The sequence below is a fragment of the Lampetra planeri genome, chromosome 6 (assembly GCF_965212315.1).
Source record: "Lampetra planeri chromosome 6, kcLamPlan1.2.h2, whole genome shotgun sequence".
NCBI lineage: Eukaryota > Metazoa > Chordata > Hyperoartia > Petromyzontiformes > Petromyzontidae > Lampetra > Lampetra planeri.
Genome location: NC_136112.1, coordinates 12339019 through 12364727, shown reverse-complemented (window position 1 = coordinate 12364727; position 25709 = coordinate 12339019). Strand labels below are relative to the sequence as shown.

Genomic DNA, 25709 nt, shown 5'->3' with positions numbered 1-25709 from the left:
GCAGGCCCATAGGGCTCAACATCTTAGAGTAATAATGGTGTACATGTGTGCAATTGGGAGTAACGTTCCAGGCATGTCTGCTCTGTTTCCATTGTTGTTCACCGAACAACAAGTAAGCAGCGAACGCTTCTCCTTCGCATCTTTGCGGTTATTTTTTCCAGTCGTTTTGAATGGAACCCCCTCATTTGTCTCACAGTCTTGTTCGTGTTTGTTTTCTTTCTGCACACCACGTTTGCTACGCACAGACACCACAGCAAGGGCTTCGCCAGAGGAACATGAGGCTACAACGCTGATGACAGGCCAAGAAGAAATAGGTGAAAATAACTAAATACAAAGGAGCACCGATTAATGAGGACTCATCAACTTGTTAGCAACTATGAAGTGAGCAAGACTGGGGGCATGACTCGTCTTAGCAAAATGCAAATTTTCTCATGGTTTTGAACACATACTAAAATATGAGAATAGGTACTGTCAAAGGAGGTCTCATGATGTAACTAAAATATATGTTTAAAAGTATTGGGCTAAATTGAGCTCTTTGCCACGAGAACATATAAAATGTGAAAGTGTAAAGTTAATGCACATTGAATACATATGTTCAGTTTATAGTTTATAACAAAAATATTTCTCATTCAAATGAAGTAAAATGTAATTAGCTGAATGGACAGGGGTGTGAAAGTACAGGCTGGAGTGAAATAAATATATTGTACGTGCTATGCACCTCCAGTATATTTTTCGTCCGTTTTCACTGTGTTCCTAGTAAAAAAAAAACGTTTTGCTAGTTTAGAGGTGATAGAGTTGGGTTGCACTTTTCAGGTCTGATAGTCCATAAAATGAGTGGCTCCAATATGTCATGAAAGGGCCCAGACATGGCAGCTAGAGTGTGTGAAGTCCAGTCCTTCAACATAATCTACCTCTGGCGTCTGGCTGAGTCTAGTGCAGGGGTGGGCAAACTTTTTAACTCGCGGGCCACAATGGGTTCTAAAATTTGATAGAGGGGCCGGGCCAGGAACAGGTGGGTGGAGTGTTTGTGTGAACTAATATAAATGACATGTAACAATCATTACATGAAAGGATTTCGCCTTTAACAGGTAGCAAAGCATTTATTTGCAAGGCAATTTAACGCATTGCACGAACATGAACAATACAAAAACATGTCGTAACGTGACTGATCAAACATCATGAAACATCTGAGGCCTGCGCCAAACCAATTACCTCACTTTAACTTCTTTATTATCTACATTAACAGGTTAGAGCAGCCACGCAGGCTGTGTGTCGGAGATTTGGCTCCAACCTCGCTGCAGCAACACATCATCACTTTCAGTTTCAGTTGGAACAGTGTTGTTGATCTCCCATTTTTGTCAGTGCATCCAAGTCTGGAGTTATTTTGGTTGTGGCAATTCTCAGGATAGATTTGAGGTGCTGATCCGTTAACTTTGATCTGTGACCGGCTTTGTTGGCGTTCATGACGCTGAATGTCTGCTCACACACATAAGTCGAGCCAAACAAAGTTAGTATCTTCTGTGCAGTCTTCTGGAGGGTTGGAAACGTGGCTCTGTTAAGTGAAGCATAAAAGTCATTCCGTTTAACAGAGTTGAACTTCTCCTTTAGGACGGAGTCAGACTGAAGATCTATCAGTTCCAACTGCAGCTCCTGTGGTGCTGTTTCAGGGTCTTGTGACAGGGGACAGGACACCAGCTGAAGTGACTGTTCAATATTTTCGAAATCAGAGAACCTACGGCAGAATTCTCCGTGCGGGTCCTCAAGTGATTTGCTGTATTTTTTGCGTTTTGTGGTGCCTCTTCCTGCATGGCAAGTGTGGGGAAATGAGCAAAAGATTTGTTCGCAATTTGTCCGGAGAACAAAGTGAGCTTGGAATTGAAGGCTTTCACATTTTTTTACATGTCGTGAACAAACTGATCTTTCCCCTGCAGTTTCACATTCAGCTCATTCATGTGTGAAAATATGTCCACAGCAAACGCAAAGTCACTAAGCCAGTTCTTGTCGCTTAGCTCAGGGAATTCGTCAGATTTCCCCATCAACTCCAAAAATGCAAAGATGTCCTCTTTCAGCTCCCACACTCGTTGTAACACTTCCCCCAAACTTAACCAGCGGACACGAGAGTGGTACAGCAAGTCCTGATGATCCGCATCAGTTTCCTCCAGGAAGGTAATAAACTGACGGTGCTGAAGTCCCCTTGCTCGTATAAAGTTCACAAGTTTCACGACTGGATTCACGACATGATTAAGCTGCAATACAGACTTACACAGGGATTCCTGATGAATGATGCAGTGAAGGAAAATAAGATCCTGGACAGGGTTTTCCTCTTTCACTTTATCCTGGATTCTTTTCAGCAGCCCAACATTTTTTCCAGTTAAATTTGGCGATCCATCCGTTGTGACATTGACAAGTTTATTCCAAGGTAGCGTCATTCTTTTGATGACAACAGATACTTTCATCCAGTGCTAGTGAATATAATTCAAAGGAATCAGACTTTTTGTTTAATTGACTGGCTATATTTTTATCAATCAGTTCCACACGGCGAGTCACAGTCCTGCGTGATAAATTGACTTTTTCAAATTTGCTTTTGATCTCCGGACACAAGATGTCTGCTGTCTGTACCATGCATTCTTTTACAAACTTGCCTTCGGAGAAAGTGGTAATGAGTGGTAATGTTGGTGAGAAGAAGGTTTTAAAGAAAATTTAAATCGAAGTGAAGAAGGAAATTATTAAATAGTTTGTATAATTAATGATTTTTCAAACTTTAATTATGTTTTCTGTGCTTAAAACTCTTTAAAACACTGTGGGGTCTAGAACGGACTCGTGAAATTCGGAGAGAAATTGGAGTTAAGTTTTGTTTGTTTTGTTGAATTACACAAAGCGTAACAGTTATGTATGTAACTTTTGTTATATAAAATTCCTAGTAAGATATTAATTTTGGGAGTGTAGTCATACCCCTCCCCCTCATTCAAGCCGTAATTTAGAGAGCGAAAGTGCCGAGTACGTAAATCGCTAACATAAGAACCCGTTAATCTCTTCTCGCATCATTCATACGATGATGCGGTGAAGTAAACGTTCATACGATATTACGGTGAATACTTCCAAAAACAATACTGTACCCAAATATTACTGTTAACTTACTTTCAATAGAAACATGAATTGCTCATACGAATATTCTCTCTCTCTCAGAATCGACCGACTGATGTAGCAGACGAAACAATCATCTTGTTGAGCGATTCTAAACCTTGATGCGGAAATGTTAGTTTTCTCTGTTGTTCAAGGTTTTCTCAATGTTATTCAGTGTTTTTACATTTAGATTACTATTACACTGAATTCTATGGCGTAATTAACTATTTTTGTGCTTAATAATGTAAAAAAAAACAATATTTATATACAGATCGTGGGAGTCTGGAACGGATTAATTGTATTTACATACAATCCAATGGGGAAATTAGGTTCGAGTCACGATCAAATCGGGTTGCGACCAAAGTTATGGAACGAATTATAGTTGTTGGGGCCGCTGGCCCCCGAGGTCTCTCCCTTCTGGGCGCCGACTGCAGGGGTCCCGCCGTTTCCCGACCCCTCGCTGGTGTGCGAACAGCTGCTGCCGCCGCTGGGCTCATCACTCGCGGAGTAAGGGCTGTCGCCCGACGGCTCCCCTCCCTGGGTCGCACCCCCGCGAGTTCGCGAGAGAGGCATGGCTCGTCGCCGGCTCCTGGACGCCTGTAAACACTGCGTTGCCTCTCCGCCAATCAAATGCGATGCCTCCCCTCACACAGCCCCGTGCAGCAATCACACGCTCTGAACGGGGGGTCAGGGGTCGGAGGGCGAATGACGTTGCTCGCACACGCGCGGCCGCCGCGAGCGGGTGATAACGCTCGTTTAAAGGGGCCATGGAACAGGTGTTTACGGTGGGTGTGAGCCCTCACGCAGCACAAGTCTCCACGGCGACATACGGAGCGTGCACCCGTGGAAACACCGACCACCCACGTTACGAGCGCACACACAGCACCACGCGCTTTCACCCACTTGTCCAAACCACACGAGGCTGCGATGGGTTATTAATGATTTATTATCGGCCGACTGTGGTTCACAGTTGGGTCAGTATGGATCGGCAAGGCAGGTCTACACTATCGCCCAAGGGTATGTACCCGATGTATCTAATTTGATAGGCTCTAAGCGGTTCTGGTTTCTCTAGCCTCAATCCCAATACTCTCTTTCCTCTTACGGTTAGATGCGCATGGCGTTCCGGTGGTCTCGTCCTCGCGGCTCACCTCGACGCGTCACACGGATGTTCGAGTGGCCGAGCTGGAGACCGTCCCGAGGGCTAACTTTTGGAGCAAGAGAGGGCTCTACCTGTCTGCGCCCCCCTTTTATCGTTAACCTACATCAAAGAAAGCCACCCCGAGGGCCTTCTCGGCCAATCAGGTCGCCGTACCGGTTCAGCCGCATTCCCAGTTTCCCGAACAATGGGCCCCCGCTGGCTGCGGCGCCAGTCCACGTGCGCTTTTGCTATGCTAATCAGCCGCGGTTTCCGTAACAAAGGGCTCGCCACGGGCTGCTGCGCGGCGGCGGCCTCCGAGCACACCCGCTATGCCAATCAGCCATCCACCCTGGCTTCTCCCCTCGTTCGTGGCTGCGGCCCCCCCTGCCTGCCTTGCCCATCCATGTGTGGGGGGGGGGGGGGGTGCGTTTCAACCGTGGTGGCTGGGCAGCCCCCGCCGGGACCATGCAATCTCAACCCAGGTCACAGCGCCGTGGTGCGAATTAGCATCGGGGGAGGTCGCCCAATTCCCTGGTCGCAGGAAACCGTGAAGATTATCCCTATGAGGGCTTTCGGGTGAAAACCTGTTGGCCAGGTGACCTCCCCTCGGAGCTCTATGGGGTTGAATTGTGTGAGGGTGTGTTTATGTGGGGAGCGGTGAGGGGGAAGCGGGGTCGGCCCCGTCGCTTGGTGGTGGCGAGGTCGTAGATGGGGCGCCCGCCGAGCGGCTTCGCGGCGGCAGCATCACATGGTCGTGATCAGAGGTTCTACTGTACACCACGCTCCCGGTCAAAGTGCGCCATCTAATGGGGAAATGGGGGCATTACAGGAGGAAGGTAAATTTTAATTTATTAATAATATTTGGACAAGTTCGGCGGGCCGGATTAAAAAGCCCAACGGGCCGTATATGGCCCGTGGGACATACTTTGCCCATGTCTGGTCTAGTGACTTCATCAAGGCTTTAAAAATTTGTGGACTACCTGACTGGTTGTACTTCCCGAGTAGATCCTGCATCTCTTTTGTCCAGCAAGCAATGCATTATTTCTGAAAGCCCCGAGGTATACTTTTTTGACAGCCATGGTAAGGAGGCCAACAAACCGGTGATAACATTCTGGATTCAAATAACTTCGTTGATGGGTTTCCTTTAGCAGTCCCTGCCAGCTTTGGGCAGGTTCCACAGTGGGATTCGTTTCAACATCACAGGGATTTCAATGTTGACGTGGGTGATGATGGGTCTATGTTGAGGAAGATCGCGAACACATATTCCGGCATGCGTTGAAGTGTGCTTCCACTTCGATCTTGGTAAATGATGGTCAGGTCTGGGTTGTAGTTGCATTTCCAGCAAGCGGAGTGGAACTTTTATCAATGTTTTGCATCGAAGACCATTTTCAGATCTCTCTGTGGACATCCAGTCCATGAGGTCATCAACTCACTACACTTGAGAACCAGGATTAATCACAGGCCGCTGCCTGGATTTGAACCCAAGTCTCAGCGGAGTCAGTTCAGCTTTCTAATGTGTGAACCACTCAGTCACCAAACCAATGATGAAACTCCGTGAATAAAAAGTGTGCATGGATACAGGATTGTGATACTCACCCTCTTTTGTGGATGCAGTAGATTGCCACAAATATTAAGATTATTGCTACAGCACCAACAACTCCTGAAGCTATAAAGATCCAAAACAGCCATGGACCTGAACGTGCCACAGACACAACATATTCACAGATATTTTTTGGCATACAATAGGAGGGGGAAAAATTAAATATGACCTCAGCATACCTGATGAGCATTAACCATCTTTGAATCTTGATACATTCTAATTGTAATGGAATAAAAAATGTTACACCTTAAAGAAATATATATACAATATTTAAACTGTACTTAAGTTATGAAAAATAAGAATAGGTGTTACCCTTTCTAGCAATAAAATGTGTTAAGATGTTCAAACACCAAATATACCTTTTGCATTAATTAGCAAGAAACTGAAGGCATTGAAGAGAAGGCACACATGTGCAAGGCAAGGTTGGCTACGTTTTGTGTGAAACAAGTTATTTTTACATGCAAGGTTGGGTTGTGAGCTGTGCATACCCTTCACGGTGATGGTCACTGTTTTAGCCACAGACATCGAACCGTCCTCCAATTGAGCAACACACGTATATGCCCCTGAATCTAACGAGGACACGTGTAGGCGAGTGAGAATGTGGCCATCTTCTTTCCGTTTGCCATCCTTCACAAGTGAAAATAATAACAAATGAGCCTCAGATACATATTATATCACGAGAATGTGTGCTGACAATGAAAATAATTGGATACACGTCCCCATCAATATAACTAGCCAATGTGAAAACTACAAAACTACATGAACAACAAGGAATGCCCTAATTCAGACATGGCATTGAGACATGATCAAGTGAAAACACAGCAAGGCTTTAGTCATGGTAGCTAATTCAGTCCATCTTGATGACAGAGCTAAGCCCTCCTCATCCAATGATCTCCTTTCACGAACATTGATGAACTTAAGTGATTGATAAATCAATCACTTAAGATGCATAACCATAACGCTCTTATTTCATATAGCCGGATGAGAAAAAGCAACAATGTTGAAATGTGGTTTAGTTGAATGCTACGTTTTTTCAACCAATCCAAGGAGGCAGTAGATGATATATGGATCTCCATGACACTACCATGATGCGTATGGATGGCATATTCATCGGTGATGTGTTTGATGGTTTTGACCACATTCATAGCATGGCGATTCTTTGAGTTTATCATTATGATGAACAATCATTCTTACTGTAATATCAGTATTTGTGAAAATCACAGACCAAAACAGGTGATAAATGACAAGAAGCTGATGATGACTATTGACAAATATTGACATCAGTGATGTTCTGATGGACTTTTACCAAAGCACCAAGAATGCTCCGATCTCATCAGATCTTGGAAGCTCAACAAGGTTGAGCTGGATAGTGATTAGATGGTCGACCACCATGCAGGTATTATACGTTGTGGGGCTATATTGTGTGCAGCAAATGTTAGAGCAGCAAAATCAATTATTGGAATATATTTCAATGCTCCCATGTCTATGCTGCCCGCCTTCACCAACCAACACTGACCAGCGTGGTGAAGTATGGTTAAAATGACCCCCACGACCTGCACAGCATGGGGAGGCTCTCATTCAGCAGTGGATTGACAAAGGATTGTAAATGTATATGTATAAATATCCTGATGATGTTGGCAGTGATGATGGGGATGCTGTACCTTATTCCAATGGTAGGTGGTTTTTCTAAACGCTCTTGCATTGCACGTCATCGTAATGTTTTCTCCTTCGTTGACCTCTCCATCAGGAACTCCCAATATCTGTACCTCGTTAATACCTGGGTGAATCCAGATAAATCAAAACGCACAGGTATTTATTTCTGAACACCGACACATTTACAATGATTCCCTCCCCACCACCCTTCCAATTCCCTTTTTTAATGTACCCACAATACCAATAATCCCTGTGATCGCTTCCTACACTAACAGTACTGGCTGATGTTTTCCCACATAAAAACACCATTCTTGAGAACATGTTAGCATTGTATGCTTTACTGCTGGGGGCTTCATTCAAGCCTCGTTTTAAATTCTCACATTTTCCACACCAGGATGGTTGTTTTGTGGTTAGAGGGCACACATGTGTAGTGACATAGAATATATCACTACGGCGTATAGCGCTAGGTACAGTAGAATGAGGGAATGTGGATGTAGCAGCCAGCACAGCATGTAATGCCAGGTAGTGGCTCACTAGGGGGCATGATGCTGGCTACTGGCGGAGAGGGGCATGTGGAGACACGGCACCCCGGCCGGCTGGCGAAGCACTTGATGGGCCGGAGTGAGGGATGTAGAACAAAGGTGACCGAGGGGACACGGGGAGCATGGCCCAGGACCTTCTGGAGGGTTCCAGAAGGGGGCGTGGTTAAGTGCGGAGCCGGGCAGGTGTCACGTGGGGGCGGAGCAGGGATGGTGTCACGTGGGGGCGGAGCAGGGCAGGTGTCACGTGTAAGGCGGCCCAGAACCTCCTGCAAGGTTCCAGAAGGGGGCGTGGCCGAGGGCGGAGCCAGGCCACGCGAAGGGGCATAAAAGGGACACCCCTAGGCTGAATCGGGGATGTCTACAGGTGGAATGGAACCTGAGGTGCTACGTCTTTGTCTTCGTCTGTCTCCAGCGTCGTGGGCAGACAGCATGTTGGCTGCTCTGACCCGTAAATAGTTGTCCCGTGTGTGAATAGTGTGTAAGATATATAGTGTAGAATAAACGTTGCCTCCTAAAAGAGTGTCTCGGAAAAACTCAGTACACATGTACAAGAAAGGTTGAGTTGTGAGCTGTGCATACCCTTCACGGTGATGTTCACTGTTTCATCCACAGACATCGAGCCGTCCTCCAATTGAGCAACACACGTGTATGACCCTGAATCGTATGAGGTCACGTTTAGGCAAGTGAGAATGTGGCCATCTTCTTTCCATTTGCCATTCTTCACAAGTGAAAATAATCACAAATGAGCCTCATTAGTACATACGTTATGAGTAAAATTTGTGCTGATAATGAAAATAATTGGATACATATTCACATTACAAATAACTAGCTAATGTGAAAACTGCAAAACTACATGAACAACAAGGAATACCCTGATTCAGACATGGCATTGGGACATGATCAAGTGAAAACACAGCAAGGCATTAGTCATGGTATCTAGTTCAGTCCATCTTGACGACAAAGCTAAGCCCATACTCATCCAATTACCTCCTTTTCACAAGTATGAATGAATTTGTAACAAATTATTACGATGATTATTATGATGATAAATTAATGACTTAAGATGAATAACCATAACGTTCTTATTTCATATAGCCGGATGAGAAAAATCAACAGTGTTGAAACGTGTTATAGTTGAATGCTACGTTTTTTCCAACCATCCAAGGAGGCAGTCGAAGCTGTATGGATATCAGTGACACTACCATGATTTGTAAGGATGGCACATTCATCGGTGATGTGTTTGATGGTTTGGACCACAGTCGCAGCATGGCGATTCTTAGAGTTTCCATTCGTGGAAAGTGTTTATCATTATGATGAACAATCACTCTTACTGTAATATCAGTATTTGTGAAAATCGCAGGCAAAAACAGAGGTGATAAATGACAAGAAGCTGATGATCAATATTGACAAATCTTGACATCAGTGATGTTCTAATGGCCTTTGACCAAAGCTCCAAGAATGCTCCGATCTCATCAGATCTTGGAAACTCAACAAGGTTGAGCTGGATAGTGATTAGATGGTCGACCACCATGCAGGTATTATACGTTGTGGGGCTATATTGTGTGCAGCAAATGTTAGAGCAGCAACATCAATTATTGGAATATATTTCAATGCTCCCATGTCTATGCTGCCCGCCTTCACCAACCAACACTGACCAGCGTGGTGAAGTATGCTCAAAATAACCCCCACGACCTGCACAGCATGGGGAGGCTCTCATTCAGCAGTGGATTGACAAAGGATTGTAAATGATGTTGACAGTGATGGTGATGCTGTACCTGATTCCAATGGTAGGTGATTTTTCTAAACGCTCTTGCATTGCATGTCATCGTAATGTTTTCTCCTTCGTTGACCTCTCCATCAGGAACTCCCAGTATCTGTACCTCGTTAATACCTGGGTGAATACAGATACATCAAAACGCACAGGTATATTTTACTGAACACTGACACATTTACAATGATTCCCTCCCCAGCTCCCTTCCAATTCCCACTTTTAATCTTCCCACAATACCAATAATCCATGTGATTGCTTCCTACACTAACAGTACTGGCTGATGTTTTCCCACATAAAAGCACCATTCATGAGAACATGTTAGCATTTATGCTTTACTGCTGGGGACTTCATTAAAACCTCGTTGAAAATTCTCACATTTTCCACACCAGAATGGTTATCTTGTGGTTAGAGGGCACACATGTGTAGAGACATTGCGTGTGTGGAGACAGTACCTGGCCTAACGGTCATGAGGAGTAATTACAGGGGGTTAATATTAATAGAGGGCGAGTTGTGACAAGGGGGAAACCATCTGGAAAGTTCGGGAACGGGCCAGAGTCCGAGAAAGGAGGCGTGCCTGGGGGCGGAGTGAGGGCCACGCCGAGGATAAAAGGAGGCGAGAGGCAAGGTTCGGGGCTGCCGTGGGATCGGGGTCGACTGTCTGCGGACTGTCGCCATCTTCACGCTGTCGCTGTCTTCGCGTCGTCGCCACTTGTGTGCCATCCCTGGCCCAAGTTATCTGTGTGAAGCGCCCTAAATAAGAAATAAAGCAACCCTCTACAGTTTGTGTTGTCTGAGAGTCATTACACATGTGTAATGATATGGTAACACCTGCTGGCCTGGAAGGGGAATCACAGGTATGGGCATGGTTAAGTAACAACTAATCAGAGAAAGAGGTGTATCTGGGGCAAATGTAAAAAGTGGGGCTAGCCGAGAAACTCCAGGAACCTGCTCGAAGTTTCCACGGGAGGGAATGGCCGGAGGCGGAGCCTAGCCACGCCTGGGGGGGGCGGACCTGGGGCTCGGGGTTCGTGTGTGGGGTCTGGGTCCTGGCTGCGTTGCTGCTCGCTGTCATCTCCCTCCATCGTCTGGCCACGTGGAAGATCTCCTGCGTAGTTTCCATCGCCGTCATCTTCACGCCACCAGCCAGGGGCGCAGCCGAGTGAGGGCGATGAGACCACGCCGAGTGATCGGCTGTGTGTAGCCAGTAGAGACGTTAATATCTAGAGTGGTACCCAGTGTAAGGAAGAATAAGTGTTGGCGTGTGTTGTGCCCAGTGTGAGCAATAAAGAAGAAGTACCCTCTACACGACGTGTAACAGAAGTCGCTCATTACACATGTACAAGGCAGGTTGAGTTGTGAGCTGTGCATACCCTTCACGGTGATGTTCACTGTTTCATTCACGCACATCGAGCCGTCCTCCAATTGAACAACACACATGTATAACCCTGAATCGTATGAGGTCACGTTTAGGCGAGTGAGAATGTGGCCATCTTCTTTCCGTTTGCCATCCTTCACAAGTGAAAATAATCATAAATGAGCCTCATTAGAACATATTTTATGAGTCAAATTTGTGCTGACAATGAAAATAATTGGATACACATTCACATCACAAATAACTAGCTCGTGTGAAAACTATACAAATTTCTAAACAGAAAAACCCTAATTAAAACATGGCATTCAGACATGATCAAGTGAAAACACATCAAGGCATTAGTCATGGTAGCTAGTTCAGTACATCTTGATGACAGAGTTAAGTCCTTCCTCATGCAATCACCTTTTTTCACGAACAATGATGAACTTAAATCCTGACTTAAAGCTTTCGTGACTGCAGGAATTCATATTCTTTCGGTCTTTTGGTATTTTCAAAGAAAATAACAAAAAATAACATCACGATGATGACGACCGCTTGTGTTGCGATCGAAACGTCGTAGTTTTGTTATTTTTTGTTATTTTCTTTGACCATATTTACGTGACTTTACCGAAAGAGCCAAAGGAAAATGATGAACTTGTTACAAGTTATTATGATGATGATGAATCAATCACTTAAGTTGAATGAACATAACGATATTATTTTATAGAGCAGGATTAAAAAAAGCAACAGTGTTGAATCGTGTTATAGTTGAATGCCACGTTGTTTTTCAACCAATCCAAGGAGGCAGTAGATGCTGTATGGATCACAATGACACTGCAATGATGCCAATGGATGGTGCATTCGTCGGTGATGTGTTTGATGGTTTGGACCACAGTCGCAGCATGTCCATTCTTTGATTTTCCATTCATGGAAGGTGTTCATTATTATGATGAATAATCACTCTTACTGTAATATAAGTATTTGTGAAAATCACAGACAAAAATACAGTTCATGGTCTATATTGACAAATATTGACTTCAATTATGTTTTGATGGCCTTCGACCAAATCACTCAGAATGCTCCGATTTCATCAGATATTGGAAGATAAGTAGGGTTGAGCTGGAGAGTGCTTATATGGGCGACCACAATGCAGGTATCAGCTGTGCAGCTATATTGTGTGCAGCAGAGGGTAGCACAGCAAAATGCATTATTCTAATGTACTTCAATGCTCCCATGTCTATGCTGCCCACCTTCACCAATCAACACTGACCAGAGTGGTGAATTATAGTAAAAATAACTGCTATGACCTGCGCTGCATGGGGAGGCTCTCATTCAGTAGTGGATTGACAATGGATTGTAAATGTATATGTACAATATCCTGACGATGTTGACAGTGATGACGGTAATGTTGTACCTTATTCCAGTGGTAGGTGATATTTGTAAATGCTCTTGCATTGCACGTCATCGAAATGTTTTCTCCTTCGTTGACCTCTCCTTCCGGAACTCCCAATATTTGTACTCCATCAATACCTGGGTAAATACAGATACATCAAGATGCAGAGATATATTTTTCTGAAAATTGACAATGATAGAATGATGCCCTCCCCTTCTCCCTCAATTCCCCTTTTTGAATTTTACTACAATACCAATAATCAATATGATCCCTTCCCACACGAACAGTACTAGCTGCTGTTTTCCCACATAAAAGCACTTCCTAAGAATGTTCGCTATGTATGTTTTACTGGTATGTGTTTCATTAAAACCTAGTTTCAAAATTTATGGCATTTTACACACCAGAATGGTTGTCTTGGGGTGAGAGGGCACACATGTACAAGGCAGGTTGAGTTGTGATCTGTACATACCCTTCACGATGATGTTCTCTGTTTTGTCTACAAATATTGAGCCTTCAACCAATCCAGCAACACACGTGTATGACCCAGAATCAGATAAGGACACGTGGAGGCGAGTGAGAATGTGGCCATCTTCATTCCATTTGCCATCCTTCACAAGTGAAAAGCATCACAAATGAGTCTCAGTACATCCTTTATCAGTAAAATGTATTCTGAAAATGAAACCAATTAGATACACATTCACACCCCAAATAATTAGCTAAAGAAATAGCAATATTTGTGAAAATCACAGACAATAGAGGTGATTAGTGACAGTAATATTTGTTGGCTTTTGACCAAATCATCCAGAATGTGCCCAAATCTCATAACACCATGGAAGCTAAACAGAGTTGAGCCTGGATAGTGCTTGGATGGGCTACCAGCATACAAGTATAGCAGACACTCTCCTCACCAACACTTCAAGGTTACCATTCTGAACAGATCCGGGTGAAATTAATCCTTGGTTCATATTCTTGGGTCTTTCGGAAAAGTCACGTAGATAGGTTCAAAGAAAATAACAAAAAATAACAAAAAACTACGACGTTTCGATCCAACACAAGCAATCGTGATCAGGAAGAAAAAATTGTGGGAAAGCTGCTGAGGCTGGATGTTTTAAAGGTTTGAAATGGGTGTAGCCCAAGGGTCACAAGCGAAGTGGGCGGGGCTAGTGATGTTAATGTGAGAAATTTGCATGTCAATGTAAGATCGGAGAGCTACCTCCACGACGACGTAGCCGCGATGGTGGCCATTGTATTGTGAGAGATTAGCATGTCAATGTAACCTTTTAAACATCCTGCCTCAGCAACTTTTATCCTGATGATTGCTTGTGTTGCGGATCTAAACGTCGTAGTTTTTTGTTATTTTTGGTACTTTCTATGAACCTATCTAGGTGACTTCATTGAAAGACCCAAGAATATGAATTTCTGCAGTCGCGAAAGCTTTAAGTCAAGATTTAATCCCTGGTTGTACCTTATTCCAATGGTAGGTGATATTCCCAGATGAGCTTGCGCTGCACGTCATCATGATGTTATCCCCTTCGTTGACTTCCCCATCGGGAATTCCCAGTATTTGTAGCCTCTCAATATCTGGGGTAAAATGCAGACAGGCCACACAGGACTCTTTCTATGAACACCGATGCATTTATAATGGGCAAAGGGTGTTTGTGTTAAACACGAGTACTTACAATGCACGTTTATGTCATGTTCTGCCCGAACTGTGGTCTCCACAGTATCACGAGCTTGACAACTATAAACACCATTTTGATTCCGCTTAATATCTGGGATCGTCCACACGTTCTCAGTGCGTTCATCACCAAGCTGAGTTGACTCCTAAAGAAGCAATGAAATATTTTCAGGTTATACAAAAAATATGTAATTTTGTTGAACAAGATGAGTTTGCCAAAGCCATTTGATTTGAATCATTTTCCTTGCATCTGCAATTTTTAGGGGGTGATTTTTTTTTGTTATCACCAAACAATAATAGAATAGAGCTTGCAGGATACATTACATATTGCTGCACTTTACATATATATTGTGTTAATCCATTTAAGGGCGCTTAATTTTTTATTATAAAACCTCAACCAATTACTATACAATCTATCAGATACTCTTTGGTTCTTTCGGTAAGGTCACATAGGTAGAAAAAATTATAGATCACGACGTTTCGATCGCAACGCAAGCAATCGCTTGATGACGATGGCTTGCGTTGCGATCGAAACGTCGTGATCTATTATCTTTTCTACCTACGTTACTTTACCGAAAGAACCAAAGAGTATGGATTCTTGCAGTCACGAAAGCTTCAAATCGAAATCTATCCAATATCTTAAAAATACGAACTCCCATATACAGAGGTTGTAAGATTGACAATAAAATACTGTACTTTCAAAAAAGCTTGTTACTTTGAACATTGGTAGCACCATCTATTGGACATCTTTATTCTTAACTGTTAAGCAATTTTCTTTGTACCATGGAATATAAGTAGAGAGAGTATTTGGAACACCTGGCTTAACAGGTCACCTCATTTGGGAGAGCTATTCTCTCAGCATTTTTTTAAAACGAGACCTGTCCCTCCGGATTACCACTTTTGGTACATTTGCTAAATGTTAATACTAAATAAGTCCAGTGGATGGCAACACCGACTATCAAAAACAGTGTTTACTAAGGTACAATCCTATTTTGTCTATGTTAACATCAGCACACGTTCGATATATTGCACGCTTGTGAGTGTAAGCTTGACAGACCCACCATGAGGCAACATCCGCTTGGAGTGCAGCACCTAAACTCGCTACAAGTTTGGTCATACGTGTTATGTATATCGTTTATTGTTCAATTTAAATCACAGTTCCTATGATTACTGTTGTTACATTGTTTTTATAGCTTTATTTTAGTGATTTGAAAACATATGGTTAATCTAAAGTGTCTTATGGTTGTTGTTGTTGGCTTGCACCACATTGTGATTTTTTACACAGCGTTTTAATACTTTTTTTTGGGGGGGGGGGGGTACTTGCTGGTTTATTCCAGGATGTTTCTGTTACGCGTCATCGCTTTGGGATGTTCTGTGTTCATATTTTGTTTGTTGCCGTTGCACCCGACTTAAGAGCCGCATGGCTCACAGGGCTCTACATAATAAATGAAACTTGAAACTGTCGCTGACTTCGAGCAGGCTGCTAAAGTTGTTTTTACTTGCGTCCATATCTGTCCATATGTATTATGTGCGTTTGTAGATTTTAATTTCCCATGAACCTAACTAAATGGAGGCTCCATTAATGAACTGGCTTGTCATCCAAGAGAGCCTATTTGATGGACAGACTGGCACCAGCCTGGGGTGATTAATTTGTTACACTACAATCCTGAGTAAAACTAAACTGCATGAGTGAGCCGAAGCATGCCTTTGTTCTTCACCACCCGGATCACTTTGGTCCTCTGTACGACGAAAATGCCGTTACTGATTGAAAGATTGATGAACAAATAAAGGTTCTTATATGTTCAGGACTGCAGTTTTAAATTATTCACGCTGTCCATGGGATGGGCTGGTATGGGCTTGCACGAGATATACAAGCAGTAAAAACTTCTCTCTCATGGTAGTATGAACGCATAAACTACTTTCAATTCCGTTTTTTTTTTCACTTGGGTAAAGTCATGTCATACGTAGCTCAACAGCAACAACACAGTGCCCTGCTGCTTTCAGTCAAAATTAAGTGCTTAACTCTTACAATAAAAAAAACATAACACAAGTGTGCTGAGCTTGATTGAAAAAACGATGGATACGTTATATTTTATATACATGAGGATGCTTTTTTAACCATGATATGTGGTGGAAATCGATAAGCGGTTTCATCAGCAAGAGAATGGGCAACCAAACTTGCCAAGCACACGCACCTGGAAGAAGGTGTATATAATATGAGGTAAGAGACCATAAGTGACGCAGGTCAGTGTGACGGTGTCTCCCTCCTGGATGAAGTTCGAAGGAGACACCTCGAGGATGGTAGGCTCTGCAAGTAGGCCAGAGAGAAACGGGTTACAAAATATACCGAAAGTTAACCATTTTTATTTTACCAGATGAGGTCCACTGAACTATATAGCTCTTTTTTAAGAAGCGGCCTGGTCACAAATGAAAGCCCCAACGAACAACACTTTTACATTTGCACGACCGTAACCCACAAAACTTTAGCATGCATAATATCAGTCTGAAAAGCCGATGTGTTCATTTTCTGGGATGTTTATAGCAGTTGGCTTGAAGACAAAATGCCCCATATATTAATACTGGCCTTTCAGCAAATCACCGGCAATGCACCTGATCTTGTCAGATGGGTGACAGCCATACAAATATGACAGTTCGTAATGCTACGTGATGGACAGGAGAGGGTAGTGCAGCAAAATCCACTGTTAATGTTTCCCACCTAAACCAGTCCACACTGATCTGCGTAATGAAATATGATCAAATAGCCCCCACAACTTATACGGTATGGGGAGGCCCTCATCCAGCAGTTGCTTAATCATTTCAACTTGTAATGTGCACGGTGTTGGCTCACTCTCAAAGAGAGGGAACAACTCAGATGCACCAGGAACCAGAGACAAGCAGGAAGGGAGTCAGGTGGTGAGTTTGTACCAACAAGTTCCCAAGTTCTGCAGTTCCCTATATATTTAGGTGTTTTCAGCCAATTAATGAGTGTTTTCTCGTGGGAGGAAACCGGAGCACCCGGAGAAAACCCACGTGTGCTATGGAGCACACACTATCCCATACAGACGGAACAGGTGAGGTCCACATTTGCTGTACCACCTTCTACATAGTAAGCCAGGGTATGGTATCTCGAAGCCCACGGGGGACGGAGTTTCACAACATTTGTGTGATCCGCCAACCCTCGCTACCTCCACGGTGCTGACCTACAAACATGCACCACCACCGCCTGGCGGATTGGCAAAAGGGCTTGACAAGTACTAATTGATGCATATTTCACCCATACTTCATTCCATTTCCTGCACCCTGGTTCCTAAAAAAGCAGCGAACGTCCAGTTCACCGCCACCTTCATGTCTGGTGAGGTCTAAATACAAATCATTTTAAACCAGCAAAAAAACATCTTAATTTCACACAAGCTTTGGGATACCAGGACACCCTTTCTGAACCCAGGACTGACCCTGGCCAAACAACAATTTTTTTGACATCCTTATCCACGACCTCGGGCCAAGATATCACTTATAGTTCATATTATAGCAGTAAACGTACTGTTCACAGTTAATCGTATGTCTATCGAGGACATGCATTCTACGGCTCCGTCAGGGGTCATGATCGAGCAGTGGAACGGGCTCGTTGTGCCTGTCTCCTGGGGTCGGATCTTCAGCATGGAGCTCACTGTGAACATGCCAATATCGTTCCTTGTCACATTCGTCTTGATCTCCACATCTGAGCAGAGACAAGTACAGTCATCCACCAAAACTCTTAATCACGTTGACTGCGATGTGTCTGACACGATTTCAACATTTGCACGTTATTCAACCATGAGGATTAAAGAGCTCGCCTAAACATTTTACCGCATATACATTTTCAAATAAAAATTTACTCCAAGCAAAAAAAAATGTGTAAAGCGGTGATAAGTTTTGAAAAACAGTGCTGTAAAAAGGTACCAAATTTGTCAGCATACTGCCTAAATTGATAGGGATGTCAAGTACGTGATATGTGCTTCAGTTAAAAAAATATATATATATCGTACAGTCCTTAACTAAGATGAGTTATAATACCAACATTGCAAAATTCTACCAGTGACAAATAAATGAAATAAACTATTTCTTGTGGAAGATGGTAGGTGTTCCGCATTCCTAGAATCCATTTTATTCATGTTTCCATAGCGATTGCGAATCCTACACGCTTTGTAACATTGATAATAAGGAAGACAACACATCTAATGATTGTGTAAGGATTTCCAACATGCATCTGTTCTAGGAAGTGTTTCATTATCCATACCATTCCAAGCTGCACTACAGGATGATGTCACGTGCCAAATGTTATTGCCTCGACCAGCAAAGTGAATCCCTTAGCACTGGTTTCATCGGCAAGTTTTGGGCAATGCTTTTATAATTCTGGATGGATTCCTAACGGGTTAGCCTTTAATAGCAACACAAATTGAATGTAAAATTTACTTAATATTGGATCATCTTTACCAGTTATTGTGACTCCCATTACAGGCTAATACAAACTCTCAAGCTTAGTGGGAAAGCATCGACATTTGTCGCGACAAAAGTGCAAACACATCTTGTATATTACACAATTGAATTGTTGTCTTCAAGACACACAGACATTTTATATAATATTTATTACATATGTACAGTGCCCGTTTATTACCTCTGCTTTCGTAGATTCGTTTCCACGTTTTAAACCAAGCAAGTTCGGGCTGAGGATATCCTTCAGCAACGCAGTCTGCAACCTGTTGGGGGTTAGGACCACTTCAGAGGTCACTTGTCACTGGTGTTGGTTTATAACTGGGACTAAAACCCAGGTCGCTGGGTTCATAGTGCAGCACCACAACACACCCGTGTACAGTGTTCATAAGCGTTACTGTCATATCTTTTTCACTATATGAGGGTGAAATTACAAAGTCAGTTAAAGATAATGACGTGTTCCAAGAACACATTTTCCACAAAATTACGTTAACGTTAATTATTTAAATTGACAACAATGTGTGTTTTCCGTGCTGATGATATGTATTGTTTGCAGAGGCTCTTGCTAATTAAATTCATCCACATAATGAATAACCAACCATTCAGTTTCCAAGTGCAAGTGTGACCGATGGCTCAAACTCGCACCTTTTTGAGACTTTAAAACTATGACTTTACATTTTCAAAGAATGTTTAGTGGGCCAACAACAACAGGCAACTTCTTTGTCACTGTTATATTAGGAATATGCTGCCTTAACTTACCAAGAAACAAACAAAAAGCGGGTGGAAGGCATAGGCCATGACACTGGATCACTTACTTTTTGAAATGTGTTGTCAATGAATAGTGGATGTGTACTTTCAGACAATTTCAGATCGGGAAATGCTAGAAAATTTAAACAAATAAATAACATGCATAAAACATACAACAGGCATTGTAATTATCTGACCAGGTAGTGCTGTAGTTTAAGCATATAACTCATAGCGTAAGTCCTCGTTTAATGCGGTAGATGCTTTCCTGAAAAGTGCCGCATTAAGCGAAAAACACATTTAGTGAAATCAATTGCCCCATAAATAAGATGACAATAAAGTTTGGCGAGGTATGATGTACGCACAGGCAGTGAGATGGCGGGACAAATAACTGAGGGTACATCGCCACGTTACTGCGCATCATTCTGCATACTGTGTCATAGCGCTCAGCCGCGTAGCTCAAGAAAGTAGTTCATCATTAACTGCTCAGAAACCGCGTTATAACGGACGTATTTCATGTTGTGAGAAAAGTATTTCTTAATGGAAGAATCATGTTTATAGCGAAAATGTGTTGTGTGAACATGCGTGAAGATGGTTGTGAGTTTGAATCATTTGTAGAGACTGGCCTCTGCCAGTGATAAATGCCACTTTATGTGCCATAAAGAAGTGCCACTGCCCAAAATATCAGCTATTTAATTTTTATTTTAAGGCAGTATTAATTTAAAATGTATTTTATTTTGTTCAAATTCGGCTGGATGTTAGAACAGTCTATTCCCCCTTTCCACTGTCACATCCGAACTGAGGCAGCACGGGGCCCGCACGGCACCGGTGGATTTCCACTGGCTATTTGCCATGCCAAACCGTGATAACGCTGGCCTCACAAAAACATGCGAATCTGACTCAGGGCCAAACATCGCCAGGGGAAAGGCTAATTCCACGTACATTGCACGTCGCGTGAGCCAGTACACTCTGCACGTCATTCACACTACATCTCGACTTGTTCATTGCGTGTGACGTTGGCGGCACAGCTCAGCTTCTGCAATAGAAAAACAACACTGGCGCCTCCCGAACCACACTGGTCTGGCTTGGCATGGCCCGGCACGGCTCAGTTATAACCAGCGCATTAACTGCACAGCGACACGCACCGAAGATTTTAACATGGGTTGAATTGGCTTCCGTTGTGCCCAAGGTGATGCTGCAGATGAACTCCCGCTCATCCAGCGGAATTACATTCCTCACTAAAAGTGAGAAGTCATCGACAATTGAGAGCCGATTGCGGTAGTCTTGGTTATCAGATGGGTAGGTCACGTGTCCTTTCTTGTAGTACACCCTCTTTCTTCCTTCAGCTGTCATCTAGCAGAGTGCCACAAAATAGGGATTCATCAAAGAGCACTTTTTTCCATGCAGGAAAATATTAAATACCTTAATTCAGGCATCTGGCAAGAGCTGGAGTCGATGGTAAATAGTATTTTTTAAAATATTTAATGCAGTAGAGTTTGTGAATCGGTGTGGTAAGAATCAGAGAAGAATAAATTAAACAAGACGCATCTAGTGAGATGGACGAGAGATATAAATGTGATAATATAGATGTAAACGAACTATATGTAAGTGTGAAAGAATAAAAAATCTGAACAACAGAGATGTTGTGAGATGAGCGATGTGGATAAGAGCTTGTGACAGTGAGGTGTGATATAGAACAGGGAGATAAAAAAGCTAGAGATGTTATGAGATAAGAGGAAACAATGTGGGATTATAAGAAGTAATCAGCAGAGCTAAAAGGGCAGAGATTTATTCGGACAAAAGTGTATAAAAAATAAATCACACTTTGGGAGAGAACAGCGCATGGAGCCTTGCCCTACAGCGTCGGTGCTGTGTTTAATATTTACAGTGCACAACCCTCTCACATTTGACCTCCAACCTCATGGCATCTCACAGGTATACAAAACCCACATGCTGGGATAATTTAATCACTTCACGTGGTCACGTATAATAACTACATTAATTTACAAATAAGTACATGGGTGGGTTTACAATATCCAACTTCTATTCATTTTTAGGTTTTACTATTCATCCAGATATAAATTCTGGAGTATGAAGCAGCTGGATGTCCACCTGTGCCTGAAGTATAGTTGGAATCTGGTGCACTCATATCAGTAAGGTCATCTTTAATACAGTAATTGCACTGTAATAAAAAATGTTTGTATTTACTGGGGAAAACCTGAGTGTCCTGATATATGTTGACGAGTTATCCTCATATCCATTCACTCGTCTGCAAATGTATACGCCACAGTCACATTTACAACTCAGAAGAATTATTATAATTTGGGAAAATTTCGATTTAAAGCTTTCGTGACTGCAGGGATTCATCTTCTTGGTTCTTTTGGTAAAGTCACGTAGAAGGGAAGTAATAAAATAATAAAAATAAAACATAATAAAATAATTCTCACGACGTTTCGGCCACAACGCAAGCAGCCGTCCTCAGGTGAAGACCAGGTCTGTCGGGGAGACAGCGTCTGAAAGACGCTGTCTGAAAGACGCTGTCTCCCCCTTCTACGTGACTGTACCGAAAGAACCAAGAAGAATGTGGGAAAAGTTGGAGCGTACTTACAATGTACCACTGAAGAGCTGCTTTTTCTACATCAACATTCGCCCTACATATTATTTTCAAATCTGTACCCGATGGTGCAACAACGGTATCTTCCACAAAAACTTGAAATGAGCCACCTGGAAAAAAAACACAAAGGGGTCATCGAATTAATTATGAATACACACTCTCCTCCAGCACTATCCATCCATCACTACCTTTCTTCGAAGCGATACTGTTCACAAGGTTTTAAAACGTGATGTATCCCCGGGCAAAAAAAGAATAACCCCAGCCACTCCAACATGGACAGGGTACATGTGACCAAATCATATACCAACGGTCAGATGGCAACATGTTAATAATGTCACCATTGCACAATTTGCTTATAAAAGCCACACAGCATTTTATTATAATTTATGAATGACCGATTCTTTCTTGATCAATTTCCACTTTCCAGAAGCACTCCAACCCGCGGTCGTCCACCAGTTATTTAATCACTAGTTCATAAAGCCTGTCTTCACCAAGCAAGAGTTTTCAATAAATATAATAATTAGTCTCAATTTTTACAATTTTTATCTACGATCAGACACTAACAAATACTCAAAAAATGTGTATTTTTCCGCAAAAACAACTCAATTCAAAGATTCTATTCTTTTTTTTTATTAGAAAGAACACAAACGAATGAAACTAATACTCTGAGGGGAAGCCCTATCTTTTACCGTTTTCGAATAATTCAGATTTGAACATCATGAAATCTATATTTTTTTGTTAAAAACCGCTTGAATCCTGAATATCTCAAAAACAATAAAAGATAGAATGGTTCTCGCTCACATCTTATTTGCTGTTTAACGCTCTGTCAAACGAAAAAAAACACGATCATATATTTTGAACGGTTCCTGAATGACACGCACAAACATGTTCATGGGGCACTTAAAATCGTGATTTGACGGCCTTGAAATGAAAAATCTCGGAAGTTCAGATTTTGTCCTGTTATTTTTGTCCTAAAAGCTACTTATGTACAAAATTTCAGCTTTTTACCTTGTCTGGAAGTACTCTACACCTTTTTGAGACATAGATACAGATTAAGGTCTTTATTTGTCTAGAATATTTTTTTATTCCGGTCGCCTTCAGTAACTGTATGATCACTTCTGTGAACCTTTTGCGTCCATGGCTATCATCTCCCTCCTGTTGGACACTTTCATCACACTAATCGTTATCTCTTGTCGACAACTCACTTTTCTCTATCGCTTGTTTATTTCTTTCTTCACTAACTTGTATCACTTTTTGGCCTGGCACTCCACAAGTGTTTCTGGGCCATGTATGGGCCGCGAGCCACCGATTGAACCCTGGTCGAGGATTTCCCAAATTCCAATCCTCACTCCCCATAATAATGCTGTTATAAATTTTTACCAACAAATACATGCATGAATGGTAATGTTCTAACAACACACACACAAACTTGCACTGCGTGTACTTTATGCAATACACAAATCCACCAGTTCCTGAGAACTGCATTGTGGTCATCTTGTTAACATATATGAGGCTTCCAGCGGCAGCCTCAGCAGCAGTGAGCATCGGTGACTGTACTGACGAGTCCTGATGAGTACAAAACTGGTCTACAGCTGTCTCTTGTCTCACTGCTGCCAGTTGGTGAATCACATTGCTCAATGTATCGATGGTGACTGAAGACAAAATAACCAGAATGCAGTTTTTCAGGTACTGGTGGGTTTTTTTAAATAAGACATAAGGCCGAGAGCTTTTTGTACCCAAAGTGAACTTTTTGTGCGTTGTGAAAACTTTTTCGATTTTTGGGCTGCGATAATTTGTTGGTTTGAGTTTCAATTTATTTTATTTGTTTCACAGATGGTCAAGTTTATCCAGTTGCCTTATGATTTACATATTTTAGTTACGGTCACGTTTAATGACCCCATTTGTATTTGAATGGAACACATTGCTGAATGCAGAAAGTCGGCTGTGAAGAATGCAGTTGGAAATGCCAGGATAAAATTAGCTTCATAAAAACCCACCGAACAGAATAATACCGCAAGATGAAATGACCGTCGGCGGGTTGGAATGCACATCCAGCACTGGAGAAGAAATTTAATGCCGCTGGTTAGTGATGGCTACGGATAGGATCAATTGTTCCTTTGCTAAGGGGCTATCCATTTAGTACGTACGCAAAAATCTGTCAAAATATGACCCCCCCCCCGACATGTGGGCTTTGATGATTAATTGGCCATACTTCATAACGCTGGGCAGTGCGGGTTGGTGAAGGCGGGGAGCATAGAAGTGCAGTACAACAGTGGATGTTGCTGCTCTGCCCTCTGATGTCCACAATTCGGTAAAAAAAAACTCAGCATTTCATGTGAACACAAGACTGTTCGTCCTGAATACAATACGTCACGAAGCAGCCCTTAAGAGCCGCAAGCGCTCCAGAACCACAGGTTGCGACCGACCCCCTGCCCGTGGTAAACTGGACTTCCATGGTAAACTGGACTTCCATGGTAAACTGGACTCCCAAGGTAAACTGGACTTCCATGGTAAACTGGACTCCCAAGGTAAACTGGACTTCCATGGTAAACTGGACTCCCAAGGTAAATTTGACTTCCATGGTAAACTGGACTTCCATAGTAAACTGGACTCCCATGGTAAATTGGACTCCCATGGTAAACTGGACTTCCATGGTAAACTGGACTCCCAAGGTAAACTTTACTTCCATGGTAAACTGGACTTCCATGGTAAACTGGACTCCCAAGGTAAATTTGACTTCCATGGTAAACTGGACTTCCATGGTAAACTGGACTCCCATGGTAAACTGGACTTCCATGGTCAACTGGACTTCCATGGTAAACTGGACTTCCATGGTCAACTAGACTTTCATGGTCAGGGGTCGGCAACCAAAATAACAAGGAGACTTTTTTTTAATTCGGTAACAAACAAAAAACAAACTCCTCAATATTTCAGTGCATGTAAATCCTATACGGTGGTTCTTAATAATAAACACCGTCACGAAGAAGTCCTTAAAGAGCCGCATGCTGCTCTGAAACCGCAGGGTGCCGACCCCTGGTCTATACCAACCTTGTTGGCTCATGTTGGCCGCCCATCCCAACACTATCCAGGCTCAAACCCCGCTGAGCATTCGAGGTCATTTAGACAGAATGCGGTACTGTGTCACAGCTCATGTGTGTGCTTATTATCTCACCTTCAACGAAGCACTGTGGCGGTGTTATCAGCAGCAGCAGGAGCAGAGGGCCGCATGTTCGAACAACTATCTTACGAACCCAGGGCTCCCAGGTCTTTAATCGGTAAAACATCTTCAGTTGTCCAAAGTGTCACTTGAGTTGTTACCTTTTTTTCACACCCTCAACAACAACGGCTTCGTGAAGGCAGCGACAATCACTTAACTTTTTTACGCGTACAGCGTATCTACATTCAACATGGCCCTTTCACGTGCGCAGAGTGAACATTGACTCCAGTTAAAGGTGCCCCTAAACAAATAGGGGCAATAAGTGCTGCTTTGCTGATGATGAGAATTCAGTCTTTGTGAACAACTTCCCGGTGTCAGAAACGTCGTGTTGGGACTAACTCAAGTGACCGCCCGGCAAGCCGGAAAGATGTGAAATATTTTAAAGGTGTGCGCGTGTGTGCGTACGGGTGTGTGA

At 42.8% G+C, this 25709-nt stretch overlaps 1 protein-coding gene across 3 annotated transcripts; it reads right to left on the bottom strand.

Moving 5' to 3' along the window:
* Positions 1-25709, bottom strand: LOC144719528 (CD166 antigen-like). 3 transcript variants are annotated; one of them, XM_078595532.1, is made up of 18 exons: positions 25250-25709; positions 22072-22187; positions 20609-20816; positions 19535-19599; positions 18904-18985; positions 17791-17967; positions 16445-16557; positions 14251-14395; positions 14037-14152; positions 13041-13179; positions 12593-12708; positions 11198-11336; positions 9832-9947; positions 8636-8774; positions 7523-7638; positions 6350-6488; positions 5858-5954; positions 1-235 (listed from the first exon to the last, which is right to left on the bottom strand). In XM_078595532.1, exons 1-18 carry the CDS (start codon positions 25359-25361, stop codon positions 16-18), a joined length of 2355 nt encoding a protein of 784 aa, XP_078451658.1. In that variant the 5' UTR covers positions 25362-25709; the 3' UTR covers positions 1-15. The 3 variants fall into 3 exon arrangements, with proteins under 3 accessions (XP_078451658.1, XP_078451659.1, XP_078451660.1); XM_078595533.1 differs by lacking the exon at positions 1-235 and adding an exon at positions 4052-5064 and having other exon boundaries at positions 25250-25705; XM_078595534.1 differs by lacking the exons at positions 1-235; positions 7523-7638 and having other exon boundaries at positions 5865-5954; positions 25250-25707.